General features: G+C 42.0%; 1 protein-coding gene across 9 annotated transcripts in view; it reads left to right on the forward strand.

The window, feature by feature from the left end:
- Positions 1-16,783, forward strand: part of LOC137324522 (spermatogenesis-associated protein 7 homolog) — a 97,866-nt gene that overhangs the window by 44,146 nt on the left and 36,937 nt on the right. For all 9 annotated transcript variants that reach the window (XM_067988908.1, XM_067988907.1, XM_067988909.1 and 6 more), the window contains 5 exons: positions 4,060-4,607; positions 10,000-10,066; positions 11,647-11,717; positions 13,611-13,688; positions 14,603-14,660. In XM_067988908.1, coding sequence (XP_067845009.1) covers positions 4,060-4,607; positions 10,000-10,066; positions 11,647-11,717; positions 13,611-13,688; positions 14,603-14,660 — 822 coding nt within the window. The remainder of the gene's footprint in view (positions 1-4,059; positions 4,608-9,999; positions 10,067-11,646; positions 11,718-13,610; positions 13,689-14,602; positions 14,661-16,783) is intronic.

Here is a 16,783-nt window from a genome sequence, read left to right on the forward strand (position 1 = left end):
TGTCCCTGCTCCAACAGCGTTAGCTGCCACAGGAAAAAACATCCCTAAACATCGCAATACATTGCAACAAGTAAGTACTTACCACAATCACTGTCTCAATCGCCCCCACTCTCGGTCCTGAGATCCCCGACCTCTGACCTCCGATGTCCCTTCCCCGCAGCCCTGAACTCCAGGCCCTCCAATCACTCCCTCCCGAGGCCCCTGATCATTCGCTCTCGAGGCCCCCGATTGCTCTCTCCCAAGGTACCCGATCCAACTCCCGGGACCCTCTATCCAACAACTGATTAAACTTCCAACCCCCGTGATCCAGCTCCCAAGACCCTTGATCCAACTACCGAGATCTCCGATTAAACTTCCAACCCCCATGATCCAACTCCCAAAGACCCGATCATTAACCCGTGGGCCACAGCCCGAACTTGCAGCACCTACCTTGTGCTGCCTCCTCCTGCACCGCCGTTGTGGGGGGGGTTAAAAAGTGAAATACGCGACGGATATTGGGGCGTCCAAGTGTCCCGCCATGGAGAGGTGTGATGCTTAATTAACATATTTAAATCAAGCTTCCCACGGTGCAATTGGGAACCCGATTTGAAATTTACTGCTGTTGCACAGGATTCCCAGGGGTCGGGAAACTTGGCAGTGAAAGGGAGGCGAAAGCTGCCGGCTTCCCAAGGTAAGCAGAGTGCTCCCCGCAGACCCTTCAAGCAAGCCGTCGGCCTCCGCCAGCCCCGATCACCAGCCTCCCCTCAGCCACGATTGCCAACCTCCCCCCAGTCCTCTCGATCACAGGCCTCTCAACCCCTCCTGATCGCAGGCCTCTACCCCCTTCCGATTGCAGACCTCTCCCCTTTCCCGATTGTCGGGGTCTGTCCCCAAGGGTCCTCGGCTGCAGCCTCGTGCCGCTGGTGTTTCCTCCTGCCTGCCAGCCAAGCTGTCCATTTGCCCAGCGGCTGGGCGGGAGACGGACCTACAAAATGTTAATGAGTCCTGCCGTTAAGATCAGCAGGATCTCTGTGTCCCCAGCCTCGCCGGGCTCCTCAGCTGGTTTCGGCCTCACCCGCACCCTCCCGCCTCCCCGTAAACATCGGGGCCATAGAGTCCGCTCCATCACATTTCTGCAAGCAAAGCAGCCTGATTCAAATTTCAGACCCCCTGGGGTAGAATTTCTAATCTGCTGCTGTAGCTTTGGCAGAAACCCCAGAAAAACAACATAAATGGCTGTTTCTGCTGTGTTACTGAGTGAGAGCGGGAGAACCCCTGTGGGAATTCTGCCCCCATGTATTTTATGTTATCTAGGCAGAAGGTCTTTCAAGGCTGCAGTTCATCACTTAGCTGTGATTCTGCTTTTACACAAGATTCAGATCAGATTAAGCCTAAGTTGCTGATGTGGTTTTCAACAAAATAGGAAAGCAACTGTGTAACAGTTGCAATAAATTAAATGCTGGCCTTTCATAAAAGCAGGTTTAAAGCGAGTACAGTCAATTGAAGAGCACTGGCTTGGTGAGGGAAATGCAAGGAAAGTAGTAATGTCAGGCCTTAAATGGAAAACTATCCAGAAGAAACATCTTTAAATCAATGTCTTAGACTCCAGCTGTGAAGAAAATACAACACTGCTTGACTGGATTAATTTTGTGACCAACTGAAGGTTAGGTACCATGGACAAGGACTGAAGTGCAGGTTTACTCTCGTAATGTTCAAAGTAAATTTACATAGATGCATAGCTGTTGCAATTTTTCTGGTGTTATTCAGACTAGGGAATAACACATAACTGGGAGTGGCTAACAGCCGCTCGCTAAACAGACCCACGATCCTTCCGGGGTGCGAAGAGAAAAGGCAAGTAAATTTTTTAAACATACATGTGAGCGGGGCCTTGCTGTGGCTGCATCATTTGTGCATTGAAGAAGCCAGGTAAGTAATGATTATGAATTTACACCTTGTTGTAGACTCTCTATTGCTGTTCGAGCCACCCTTAATGAGGTCATTAGTCATGGGAACAGGGGATGTGCTTTGACACCATAAGCCATCGATTGATATGATTTTCTTCCCTGAAGAAGACGAGGGAGGGCTGAATGCATTGTGACAGCTTCCAGCATATCTTGGATTGACGTGCCTGATCTTTACAACTTGTCATGCACAATCTGTACATTGAGGAATGTAGATGCCAGTGAGCGCCAACTCAATTCAGTTTTGCTGACATTGAGCCATAGCAAGACTTGGATGGGCAGTCCTTCCTGTTAAGCGATTTGATGGAGTTTCCTGTCAGAGCTCAGAAAGCAATGTGGATGCCATCTCTTGCACCCAGGACTTTGGGAAAGCCAGCAAACCCACCATAAAACTTGATGGCTCTCTTTTACTCCTGCCCTGATACCAAATCTCTCCTTTAAAGTGCATTAGACACCTGATGAATACATACCCATGCTGCACCTTGGCTGATATTACATAGGTCCCCTCTGGCTGCCTGAAGTGAGCCTATGCCATAAAAGTTGAGTGCGGTCATCACCATCATAGCCACAGAGAGAACAGTACGATCAGATGATCAATGGTTGCAGGTTCTCATACAGTAGGTGGCAGTACTGTCCCATTGCCTCTTTGGTGAAGCGGACTCATCTTATGCACATCTCTTCATTAAGGTCCTTATATGTGTTACCTGTATATTCTCTGGGGGGGAAGGACGGTAATATTTAATAGGCCGCTAGATTAGAGAAGTCTACCTTTTCTGATTTGAACTGGCTTGGCAAATGTTTGCATATAAGCATCAATAAGACTTCACTGATCACACTATGACTAATAGGCCTGTTTTACTGCAGATCAGTGGCCATGTCGAGTCAATACCCTGTATCAGTGGTGTGGCACAAATGCACTCATATGATGGTGCTGTCACTCAGCGGGGGCCAGCAACGGTCTTCGTCACTGCAGTGGAGCCGAGAGGAGCACTCCTGCTCCACTCGTTCCACATTCAGATAAGTGGTGATGGCCTCCAGCAGTCCCTTTAAGGATTGCTGGTTAGACCATTTATAGACCACAAGGGAATGACCCGGGTGTGAGAGAGTAAGGGGACAAGGATTTCAAAGCTGGGAATGAGGGAGTAGTTGATCAGATCGACAGCTGCAGAAGTATCATAGCGAATGGAGTGTCTAAGTCTAGGCGGTTGGGAGCTTAAAAGTGCAGTTGTAAATGACTTGGGGGAGATTTTTTTCCAAGGTCAGACGCAGAAAGAAATAAAGGTCACTTTACAACCTTCCGGACTCAACACTGATTTCAGTAACTTCAGATCATAACCACTGCTCCCATTTTTTTGGTCAGCTAGTGCTGGTAATGGTTCTGCTGCTGCCATTTACAGCTATTCCTGATCAACCTTTTGTTTCTTAATCTGCCCTATTACCACCTTCCTTGCCTTGCACCATCATCCCTTTTGTCATTTAATCACTCGTGCCCTCTACCCTATCACAGACCTTCCCTTTTGTTCTTTCCTCCCCCCCTCGCCCCCCCCCCCTTTCCCTGACTCTGTACTTACTCAAAAACTTTAACTCTTTTAACATCTTCCAGTTCTGATGAAAGGTCTTCAACCTGAAACCTTAACTCAGTTTCTTTCTCCACAGATGCTGCCGGACTTGTTGAGCTTCTCCAGCATTTTCTGTTTTTATTGCAGAAAGAAATGGGGTTGAAAGGGGATGGAGGAAGTGGGTTTGGTGGGACATAAGGAAGTGGTCGGAGATGGGCTTGTCTGTGATTGAGACAGTGGGAATAGAGAGGCCATCATGAGACGGTAAGGTCGAAGGGTGGCTGTGAAAATGGGTTGAAGAGCTTATTAAGGGAGGACAGGAAGGCAGTGAAATCATAGGAGAGAGGGCAAGGTGAATTGAGATAGAGATTGAAATCACCGAGGATGAGGAGTCACTCAGTTCAGAGGCTGAGGAAATGCATTGGATGTGGTTTATATGTATTTTTAAAAAAGCATTTGATAAAATAAGGTATCACATAAGAGAGTCTGTCAGTAAAGCTTAATCCAAATATAATTTGTTATCCTCATTTAATTTCTTTTAATCTGTTTTCTTTGGCCAGATTCTTTCTGCAAAAGAATTGTCTTCTATGAATAAAATTGCATGCAACCCAGAAAAATCACCAAACACCTTCTACAGTGACCTACCAGCTGAACAAGCTAACACAGACTGCTTTTACACACAAGAAAGAACCATTGCAGATCTATTTCCTTTTAAAAGCCCCAAGCCAGCATCTTCAGTTACAACCATTGCAAGAGAAACCGTTCAAGATATTATCACTTGGGGTTCATCACCTCATTTAGAATACAGAATGAGTAACCATGGAAGATCAGTAATTCCTTGCAACCGGTCAGTCCAGCTCATAGACAAACATCTGATGAACAGGCCTTTTCAAGACCCTCAAAAGAAAACATTCAGTGGCGATATCCTTGATAAGCATTCTAATAGGTTTACAGAAGAAAAGCAGCCCTTCACACCAAGAATTTTGAAAAAAACAGCAAAGTCATTCCTTTCTAAATACAGGTATTACACAGCACCTAAAAATATGCAGGTCTATCCAAATGTGACCACGATGAGCAAAGGGAGCAGCATTGAAGCTAGCATTGACAGGTATTTTTGATCTAATTTATAATTCTATGAGACTTAAAGAAATATTCCAGGATAAAGGTTTAGTAATGATGTTTATGACTTAAATCATAATTCTGCTCAATAAAAAAAATGAACCACTACATATACATCTTAAAAAGTATGTAAAAATATGTGCATTTTTCAGATAGGCTGAGACTCCTAAAGCTAACGGCTAGCTATGCACTTCTAGTGTTCAGGCTACTCCCCAACTTGCATAAAGTATCTCCAGCATCCTTTTAAAACCGACTCACTGGTATTAAAAATTGGATTACAATAATATTTTTGAGGAATTCAGAGGCTGTCTTAGGGTCCTGCAAACTATATGGGTACAAGACTTGGTGAGCCTCTCCCCTCACCAATGAATGGCTTCCCAATTCCATTCTGTTTCTCAACCCAATCTGGTGACTCATTATACCATATGCAGACGCATTATGACGGAAAAACAGTGGAACAGGAGTCAATATCAGTGGTGGTGCACACATAAAACCAGCCCAGGAGCCCAGGAAATTTGATTCGGGCTGAATGGCCTAGCTAGTTTTAAGTGCATGGCCGCTAACACCCACTTTACAATACATCGGAACATGAGAATCTCTATCCAGGGACATTTATTAATGTATACTGGGATAATTTTCAACAGCACAAAATTGGAAATTATGTGTACTAATTGCTGTATGATCCAATCCAGCATCCTGGAGACAAAAATCAGTGAGGTTTCAAACTTTTCACATTCTCCAAAGTTATCTCATGTCCCAGTTCTTCTGTATATGCACTACTAGGCTACATGGTTCTTGCGATTTTTGGGACAGATTACTGATTGCCAGAAGTTTTTGTAAGGTGTACATAACACTGAACTAAGAGCAGCAGTAAAAGATATTATTAACTCATGGTAATGGGCAACATAGGGAGGAAGCCTATGGTGGAGTGTTACCAACCATTGCAATAAATATTTTATTGAATGAAATTTTCAGTTAGAAATGCAACCTATGAGATTTGAAAAGCAAGTTAACTCTTTGCTGGCAAAAGTGCAACAATAGAGCTTGGAAGCATTTTAAAATAAAGATGGTAGTCACTGGTCACTAGACTATGAAGTGGCAAGGTAATTCTGCAATCACTTTTAACAGAAAAGACAGAGCAAAGAGAATAGAAGTGCTCCTTAATAAAATGTAGAATGCTGTGTATATAAAGGGTATCAAATTCACACAGACAAAATTAAAAAGAATAAGGAAATGCAAACAATTCAACATAGGAACATGGGAACAGGAGTAGGCCATTCAACCCCTCGTGCCTGCTCCGCCATTTGATAAGATCATGGCTGATCTTTGATCTAGCTCCATATACCTGCCTTTGGCCCATATCCCTTAATACCTTTGGTTGCCAAAAAGCTGTCTATCTCACATTTAAATTTAGCAATTGAGCTATTATCAATTGCCGTTTGCGGAAGAGAGTTCCAAACTTCTACCACCCTTTGTGTGTAGAAATGTTTTCTAATCTCGCTCCTGAAAGGTCTGGCTCTAATTTTTAGACAGTGTCCCCTACTCCTAGAATCCCCAACCAGCGGAAATAGTTTCTCTCTATCCACCCTATCCGTTCCCTTTAATATCTTATAAACTTCGATCAGATCACCCCTTAACCTTCTAAACTCAAGAGAATACAACCCCAATTTGTGTAATCTCTCCACATAACTTAACCCTTGAAGTCCGGGTATCATTCTAGTAAACCTACGCTGAACTCCCTCGAAGGCCAATATGTCCTTCCGAAGGTGCGGTGCCCAGAACTGCTCACAGTACTCCAGGTGCAGTCTAACCAGGGTTTTGTATAGCTGCAGCATAACTTCTGCCCCCTTGTGCTCTAGTCCTCTAGATATAAAGGTCAGCATTCCATTAGCCTTCTTGATTATTTTCTGCACCTGTTCATGACACTTCAATGATCTATGTATCTGAACCCCTAAGTCCCTTAGGACATCCAAAGTTTTTAACTTTTTACCATTTAGAAAGTACCCCGTTCTATCCTTTTTTGATCCAAAGTGGATGACCAAACAATTCAAGGGGGACTATCAGTGGGCACCTGAAAAGCCTAAGACTGCCTCTAGAGGAAACGCCATTAATGGCATTTTCATGTTGTTTCATTCATTCTTTTAATTTTGACAAAAGTCATTTATTTTTCAATAAGTTTCTTTTAGCTCTAGTTTGCTTCTTTCTTTCTGCAGTTGTCCCTTTTGTTCTTTCCTACTCTGTATTTCCTTCTGCATCACTCTGTTTATCTTACTGTTTGTCTTTCACTCTTTTTCTTTCTCAGTTTCTCTTTCTCCCTTTCTCTATGACTGTGACACACTTTTCTGACTGCAGAATGTTTATCTTCAACTCTTTTTCTCACTCACTCGTTCTCCTTTGCGGTGTCTCCTCTCTCCTCCGTACATCTCACAAATGCTCCGTTAAATTGTCACATTTATTCTTTAAGAATGGTCTCAATTTCTATTTCTTACTATTTTATACAGCCCAGGGTATACAACAAAATGGTAGCCAATGTGTGTGAGATTGGAGATGGATACCAATGGGTAGCTTTTAACTCATCACTGGATGGAACACTGGCGGTAGTAGATTGGCCGCCAGTTATACACCCTGTTCAAGTTTCCTTTCCATTGACTTTGGGATGGGGCAACTGACTAAAGTGGGAAGGGAGAAGATGAGCAAAGGAGGGTATGGGGAAGTGTGTTTGCAGCTCCAAAGAAGCTAACAATTTTTTAATTGATTCCATTCTTTGTAAATGGGAATTTTAGAAGAGAATGTGAAATAACTGTTTTCAATAGTTTCCATTTTAATGAATGTGAAATTTGAGCCAATCATTAAGTTTTATATGAAATTGAAGCAATTGGTATACCTCGATATGCTTTGCATCCTTAGACAGTTTCTGATGTCATATGGACATGTCAACCCAGGGACATGGACCAGATACAATATTATCCAATTGTATTCAGAGAATATCTCTAACAATTGCTTCTGTTCCCACCTCTAGAATTCCCAAGAATCTGTCATTCACACCCTCCTCTTCCTCATCTACGTTTCCCATGATGCTCTGCTCTGTCACTGTTCAGACTCTCCCGTGCTCTTTTAAATGTTCTTACCAGAACTTTCCCACGAGGCTCTGCTCTGTCCTATTTGGCACCTGCTGCTGGAAGACCACTTTGATGTTTTAAACATCTTTCCTTTTAAACAGCATATAACAAAAGCAAAATATGTTGGAAGCACTCACAACAACAGGCGGCAACTGCAGAGAAAGGAAAATCTGCAGTATTTTGGTTTTGTTTCTTATTATTTTGAAGAGCATGCCGGGTTTATCACCTTGCTGGCCTTGGTCAGGCCTTTGTAGTTTTTCCAGCACTGTTCCGCGATCCACATGTCAATAAAGTGGCACTCAGGGCCATTACCACCTCCTTCCACACTGCTTGGCTGACCTTTCGGGGAGCCTCCCCCCTCGGTGTCCCCAGTATCTGCTCATGGCACCTCTCTAAATCACCGAAGTTCATAGTTCTCTTTTTCGTCTCGTCTTGCAACATTCTTGTGAAAAAAGGGATGTTGAGGCATTGGAAATTACTTTTTGCAGTGTTTTACAGCACTTTTAAACTAAAATGAACTGTCTTAAAAGTGATTTCAGACAAGACAGATAAAGCACGCTGACACTTACCTTACACTCCCAAGCCTCACCCTGAGGAATGGTGTCTGTTCTGAGTTTTTTATAGTGTCATGTGATTGGTTTTCGGGGTAAGCCATTGACAGCCTCACTTCTGAGGTCCTAGATTCACCATTATGCTCGCTGTGATGTAGTCAAATTACTTTTCTAGGAAATTTTGGCATAAGTTTGCAACAGGAAGATCGGGGCGCAAAACTGCGTAATTAATGGGAATGTCACCGTTCCAGGAAATTCCGAACCATTATATTAGCACAATAATGTAATTTCAGTCAGTTCGTAGCACTTTCACAGCATCCCTTGATATTTTCAAGTACCATTGTGCTCTGAAAAAGAGCTCATTGTGCATATATTGCTTACAATTATCCTGGACAGGCTGTTTGTGCATAAAAATATGAGATTTGGGTGTATTTTACCTAAATTTCTTACCTAATGAACTGAACGATGCTGGGATAAGTCTCACCAAAACAGTTTTAGTGAGCCTTTGTAGAATATTCCTTTAGTTAAAAATAGTGGAACACTGCTGTACATCAACAAAGCAAATCTTCCTCAGCTTTGCTTGCCAGATGTGAGGGAAATGTGGTCAAATGGAGGGTAGAAGCCACTGCCAAGGATTAGAGCGAGGATGGGAGCTCGGTACATGGATAACAGTGTTGTGAAGGTGGGTTGATTTACAAAAGAAAAAAAATAAAATCCTGAAGCAGAGCACATGTAGCTCCAGGAGTGGAGTACAAGGGGATGAGAAGCAGGGGATTGTACACGTAAGGAATTGCTGTTAGGGAAGATGGGTGGCATACTGTAAGATCCTGAGTATATTGTGAGAGGTTAGCCATACAACTGTTACTTTTAGAGGGTGAAGAGTGTGCTGGTCCGAGGAAGAAAAGGGAGAGTGGGTATCTTTGAAATTCCCTTAGAGGTGTGGACTGCCCACCCTGGTCATAGTAATGATCCCATCCAGGCCTCTAACAAAAGTTAGACCCCAAGTAGAAAAACACAATAGAATCATTTATGGGAAGAGTTGGGCAAATATATGATAAATTTAAATATTTTTTATAGATTTTTTACAGATTTTTGTACATTTTTCTATTTGTTACATTATAGATTATGGAGTCGAAATCCACTGCAGTTAGCTGGCCCGGTGGTGGCACAGGTGCTGCAATTTTGGGGTAATTAACTTATGTGTAGTCAGGTGGCTGAGGAAAAAAATGGCAGTGAAAATATTTTGAGCAATTTGATTGGTTTGCCTTCTCCTTGCTAATAAATCTGCAACGGAACTAGGTATATGTATTGTACCAATGTGGCAGTGGATCAGTTTCCATTAGGAAAACGGCTTTAGCGAGTTGGATAATTTTATTTTGAGGTATAGATATCTTTGGCCCAATTGATGCAGCCCCCCAACTGAGCAGCAAGATGCCTTGCAAAATTCTTGACATCTTATGGGGCAGATAGCTGGGGTACCTGCCCCAAAATCATAAATTGTATGGGTGCACGCCACCTTTATACAAATTACCTTGTCCCTGGGATTTGGGGCCAGGTCAGGGCCAGGGAATTCTGGTTCCCTGAAGTCCCGCCCTTCACACTTTCAGTGCTGGAGCAGTGCTCCAGGAATTTCTGGCTCAATATGTTAATTTTCAGAATTCATGTTTGGAATTAAATGTCTGTCTTCTACTCATATTTTTTTGCTTTTCAGACTTACAGAAATGTCTCTTCTTCAGGATCACCTGGACACAGACTGTGCAATATGGTGTGAAACACAGGTATTGGCATTTTGATTGTTCAAAAGATTGCGTCTGTTGAACGGCATAATCAATGATTAAATTGTCACAGTATTATGTGTATATCTGTATATATTTATATACAGAGAAAAAGAAGGCAAACCAGAGAGCAGAAGGTTTACTGAAAAATAAATGACTATGATAATGGAAAATTAATAATCCATGTTCCCAAAGGTCATATTGATTACTTATTTCCTGTAATCATGATGTTTGTTTTGCTAAATTGCTACTCCCAATTCGTTCCGTTGCTTTACGCTACATACTTAAAAGTAAAGCATCTAAATTAATACATTTAAGGAGAGTGGTGGAGACACTTGTGGATCAACTGAAAGTCAAATAAGATAAAGAAATTACAATTGGGTGGAAAATAAACAACTTAAAACATACTATTGGCCCACTGACTAACATTTTGCAGCATACACATGAAGCGTCATAGTCTAGTTGTCTTTGAAACAAAGACCATGGAAGTCTCTATGGGTCTACAGTTATTATTTACCATTTTAGTGCTTACCAGGAGACCTTACAAAATAGTTAGTTTGACTTTTAAAATTTCTTTCCTGTGGCAAGAGAAAACATACTTAATTCAGCAGCAAATAGGCACTGAAGCAAAGATTGTTAGTATCATGGTTTAATATTTTGGTCTTTTTTTTAATGATATGTCCACATTACGGCCCTGAAAATCTGTGCAACATGATCCCAGGAAATATACCCCAAGAAAATTTCCGGCATAAGTCCCTTGTACAGATAAATTTAGGCAGTCTCGACAGTTATTAACTTCCCATAGTGCAAGAACCCATGGCAAACCAGTAATGCAACAGATAAACAAATGGATGGTTCATTGCATCCTAAGCTGGTACCATCGTGGAACGAAGAAGCCCAAGGGGTATTTTAATTCTGTGGATGCTTTCTCTCAATCAGTTTCTAGTTGTAGCATCTGCAAGGTTGCCACGTGGAACAATGCTCGTACATTTACTAAAATAACATCTAGATTTAACTGCAGAATGTTTTGCTTTACAGTCCTGATAGCTGTTGTTACAGCTCCTGCAGAGGGCTCGACACTCCTAAATTTGCATTACTTTGGTATGTTCCTTGCAGTGTGTGGAAATGTGGAATAAAGAAGATAGATTGCTACCTGGTATGGTTTCCCATTCTTCAAATGATATGAATCTTCCACACACCACAATCCCACCGATCTAGCCCTTCAAGATATAGTTTTGAAGGAATTAGTGTTAAGTGATACTTTTAGTTAAGCTTCAGGTTAAAACAGACTGGTGCAATGCAGAGGTTTTATACAATGGCTGTATACAATGCAGAAGCAGGGGATTAGGTGCAACACTGCCTATCTGCAATGACACAATGATATTTTTATATTAATATTCAGCACATGGTTTCCCCACAACCTAACGAGCCATGTTACACTTCTACCAATCTTTTTATCATTTCTACATCAGACTTCTTTTAGGTTGCTTGCTCAAGTAAGCCCCTAATTTTCTGCAGTGTAAAATTGTTGGGATTTTGAAAGTGGATTAGATTTATTGGAGCTCTTTCTGTTGGAAATGCAGGAACACAGACCTACAAGATTGACTAGAACGGTGCACAGGTCCACCACAGTGAAATCGAAGCTGATGGCATGGTAATGCATGATTCTTGTATTTGGACATTATGAAATAGTTTTAAACAACATTAATTTCAAATTGAGCTTTTTCCCTTCAAGTATTAAGAAAATAATCTTTTGGGCTATGGTAAAATTGAAGTCTGAGTACACAATACAAATGTAAAATCTGTTATTGTGTTTAATTACTAAACTGTAGTGCTGATTCCCCAACTGGGCATTTCCAGTGCAGAACGGCACTCACGGGAGGCACTGGTGAGGAAATCACAGGCCTGCAGTGTCTGATTTTCTGTCCATTTAAAATAATGGATAGAAAAATCAGGCACTGCAGCCCCAGGATTTCCCAACCAGTGCTCCCTGTGAGCACCACTGGGTGTGCCTGATCGAGGAATCAGTCCCTACATTTTTGCACTACCTGTTATATCCAACACAAGGCAGTGTTAAGAAAGAGTTCAGTAAAGACATCAGAGGCTAGATTTTCTTCCATTTAGGTTTATCACTGGAAATGCGCCAGGACTTCACTTGTGATCCAAGTAATCCCACCTTGACCCATTTATTTTCCTGGGTCAACTTTTAATGTTGTCCACGGTCTCTATACTGAACCCACCTCCAGGGGAGGAGGGATATCTGGTGCTACTGCAGCTTTAAACTGGCCGCAGCAGTTTAAAGGGCCATGGCACCCATTTTGTGTATGAAACAATTTGGATCATTATAATGTCTGAAGCTGGTGGTTCTTCAGGGAACCAAGCCCTTTAAATGTACATGCTCAGTTGAGTTCTTATTGGCTGAAATCCAACGAAGTAAGACTGAGCTCTGGTATTGAGGGAAATCGGCCCACGACAGGTATGATCCAGGCGGAATGTGCCACCTGCCTTATTGGTAAAAGCTGAAGTATAGGTGTCTAGAAATAGGTGTTAGGCGCTTTGTATATGCAAGTAAGGGACTTAACACCTGTTACGGGATTCCTTCCCAAAATTGGGCTGGCCTGAACGCAGCCGGCACCTTAAAGGACCGCTGAAGACTGCCACAAAAATGATAGGTTTTTAAAAAAGTACTTACCTGAATGTGGAGCTGGAGGAACCTCAACATCCTATTTGATCCTGAGCTGAGCTTCCGACTCCATATCCTCTGAATCACAAAGAACACCTACTCCCACCTCCATAACATCGTCCATCTCCACCCCTTCCTCAGCTTATTTACTGCTGAAACACTCGTCTATTCTTTTGTCATCTCCATATTGCAAACTTTGGAATTCCATCCCTAGACCTCTCCACCTCTTCATCTTTCTCTCCTCTTTTAAGACGTTATTTAAAACCCACATCTTGTTTATTAAAGTGATGGTAAGCCGGGGAATGCATTGGGGATTCATGTGACCAGGTACTTGGAATATAAAGGTGAGAAAAATATTTTGTGAATTTAAATCCCAGGTCCTCACTCCTGCAAAATATACCAGTTTTGCAGTATAACGCTCAAATGATGGGCTATTGTAAATGACATGGTTTACATCATTATGTCGTACCTTCGTAAACAGATGAAAAAAGGGTTATCAAACACAGGTGATGAAGATAGTGTTCTGTGAAAATGACAGTACAAAGATTGTAAAAGGCCAATCATATTTCTTTCTGATTACAACAAAGAACAGAGCATTAAATAAAAAGACCTTTTAGTCTTTAGGCAAAGTACAGGAACTGTCGTACACTTCATATTTTACTTGTTGAGCACAAAACAACATGCAAATATTTAAACATCCAAATAACACAGTAGGAACAGTTGCATTTAATAAATATGGATATTGCATTGTGTTGCAAAGTAAAGAGTTATCAGATTCAGTTTTTCAGATTGCCAGAGTAAATGATCTAGTCAGTTTTTGTGCAGAATAATAATGCTGTTTTTTTATATCATGTTTTTATTCAGGGAAGATGAGCTTAAATATCTACAGTTTCTGAAAGAAGTAACAGATGATATATTGATCAGAGGTTACCATTCCAACAAGTAAGTTAAAGTAAATAAGGTCATTTTTCTGACCAGCTACAATTTTACAAGTGTATTTATTAACTTTAAATGCATTCTAGTGGGGTAATTTTCCAGCTTTATGTTGCAGGCACGGAGCCTCACCACCCGATTTTTCTTTCCAAGTATTGGAGTATGGGGTATGTTTCCATGCACACCAGAGTCCCTCCAGTACTTTTTCCAGTCCAGAGGCCATTTTTCATGTGTTGGGCTATATTACCCATGGGGGACCGACACAGCTGGACCCAATACTGTCTTCAACAGATATTTACACATTTTCAGCAGAGTAGGTGGATATCTCGAGACTGAAGTAGTGTCTGTAACTCTGAAATAGCCATAATTCAAATGCCCTTCAGTACCTTGTTAAAGCAGTCATTGTTCTTGTGTGTGAGGTTATGAGTATTATCATAGCCAAGCACAATCCCGTCCTCACCAAACATCCACACATGTATACTTTTTAAAAATTCATTCATGGGATGTAGACGTCGCTGGCGAGGCCAGCGTTTATTGCCCATCCCTAATTGCCCTTGAGAAGGTGGTGGTGAGCAGCCTTCTTGAACCGCTGCAGTCCGTGCAAGGGTTATTGTACAGTAAACAAGAGTGGAAACCCTGGCTGAGGCCGATTGTAGTACCTCCTCTAATACCTCAGCTAAGATTAGCTAACTTAGTATAGACCAGAGATTGAACTTGGAACCTGTCTGTTCTCTATGATTCAATACTATACTAAGCTGAGCTCTGGGAGAGCTGTACATACACAACTTTTAACAGCTTTCTCAGACTTTGTACAATCAAAATTATCTCTATATTTCCCATACATACAGCAAAAGAAAGTACATTATCATCATAATTAAAAAATAAATTTATTCTGCTTAATTCCTTTCCCACATCTTTTACAGGATCCTGGAAAATGTTTTTCAGAGACACATTGAAAGAAGCAAATACCATCTTAATGAGGTAAATCATGGTCAAACTGTCCATGTTTCATGTAACCCAAAAGATTTGATATATACACAGTGGTATGATGCGAGCTTGTGACATGCGTATACATGCCACTGTCAGAGTTTGATGTTGACAGTCACCGTTTGCAATGTTGTGTCTGCGTGTAAGTGTTTGCTGACAAAAATCAACAATTCCAGTTCTACTTGGCCAGTCTTCTGAGGTTGCTCCAGAATGCTCTTCTACACATATGCAGACTGGAGCATATGTGTGTGCATAAAAATGTGGCTCCCTGCTGCCTGGCCCATCGTCTGAGAGCACCCCAGAATTTGCATACACACACAGACCTCATGCGTATGCAGAGCTGGGTGGGTCCCAAGCTGGTTTAGAATTATGCAGGCACCCAGCATCAGCTAAGAATCTTCTTGTGGTCCAAGAATATAACTTACAAGCACGAGGATATACGGTCTTAAAATGTAACCAGCTAATATCAGTCACATAATAAAATTTAAAGATTGCTTTGCAAAGCAGAAAATAAATGTGTTTTTACCTTGATGAAGGCGTAACAATTTACAGTTTGGTGTAAACATAACAGTTTCAAAAACCATTGGTAGGATGAAAACTCAACTGGTCCTTTTTATTTTTGGTCTTGTTACCCTATATTTTTTGAAATAAATGAAAAATTTCCTTCTGCACACGGATGCCACAAGTTTCCAAGCACCTTCATTTGTTTCCTGCCACAATGGAGGATGAAGGGTACTGACAAACTGCTGGGGCAACAACTAGGCAACAAAGATAGCTAATTTTCTTAATTATTGTTTTATTTCTGTCTAAATCTTTGGAGGTCTAATGATAGTATGGGTTAGCAATCTATCATATATTTCAACTGTAAGCATTTCATGCTGACATCAATGTTTGTAGTGTCTTGTCAGCATTTTCCCGAAGGGTGGTTGGATATCCAGAGTCAGAGTACAGAAGGGAATATAAGACTGGAAGAAGTTACAGAGATAATATAGATAGGGTCAGGAGAAGTTGTGGGAAGATCTGAAGGTGAAGATGAGGATTTTAAATTTAATATGTTGGGACACAGGAAGGTAGTGTAGATGTACACTGAGTGGGGGTGGGGGGTGGTGAATGGCAAGCTGGACAATGTGGGACAGAATTTGGGCAGCTGAGTTCTGGGCAAGTTGGAGTTTATGCAGAGTGGAGGATGAAAAACCAGCAAGGAGGGCATTGGATCAATTGAGTCTTGAGGTGACAAAAGGATGGATAAGAGAAGTAGCAATGCTGCCCAAGTGTAAATAAGTAGTCTTGGTGATGTATAGGATGTAGGGTTAGAAGCTTACCTCTGGGTTTGAATGCGACAGTTTCAATCAGACTAATTCAGCCTGATCGAATGGCTGAGGAGGGGGATGGAATCAGTAGCAAGGGAGCAGAGTTGATCGTGCCAGCCGCAAACAATAGCTTCAGTCTTCAGTTGAAGGAAGTTGTGACTCAGCCATGGCCATGTCAGACAAGCATTCTGATAGCATAGTGGCGATCAGGGTGGAGGATGGCCGTGGAGAGGTTGAGCTGGATGCAATCAGAGCCCATGCCTGCTGACGATGCCTCCAAGGAGCAACCGTGTAGAAATGGAAGAGGGCCAAGAATGCATCCTTGAGAGATTCTGGAGGTGATGCCTCAGGAATTGAAGAGAAGCCATTACTGGAGATGTCCTGGCTGAATTTGGATAGGTAAGAGTGGAACTGTACAAGGGCAGTCCAATGGAGTTAGAAAGTGTAGGTGAGGCAATGAAAAGTATAGTGTGGTCGGCCATATCAAATCCAGTGGAGAGGTCAAGGAGGGAGGTTAGAGATGGGATAATAGTTGGAGAGAAGTTGAGGTGGGTTTTTTGAAGGGGTAGATGATGAGACCAGTTTTGAAAAGGGAAAAGGCTGATGCCTGAGGAAAAGGAGCCATTAGCAATGTCAGATAGCACAGGGGCCAAAAGGGGATGTTAAGTGGTCAGGGATTGAGTGAGGGAGGGGCCAGGATGCAGGAGATGGGACTCCTGGAAAAGATGTGTGGGAAGAGTATAGGATGAGAAGTGAAAAGGAAACAGGGCTGGAATAGGTGAGATGCTGAAAAGAGGCAGGAAGGAG

This window comes from Heptranchias perlo, chromosome 8 (assembly GCF_035084215.1).
Source record: "Heptranchias perlo isolate sHepPer1 chromosome 8, sHepPer1.hap1, whole genome shotgun sequence".
Taxonomy (NCBI): domain Eukaryota; kingdom Metazoa; phylum Chordata; class Chondrichthyes; order Hexanchiformes; family Hexanchidae; genus Heptranchias; species Heptranchias perlo.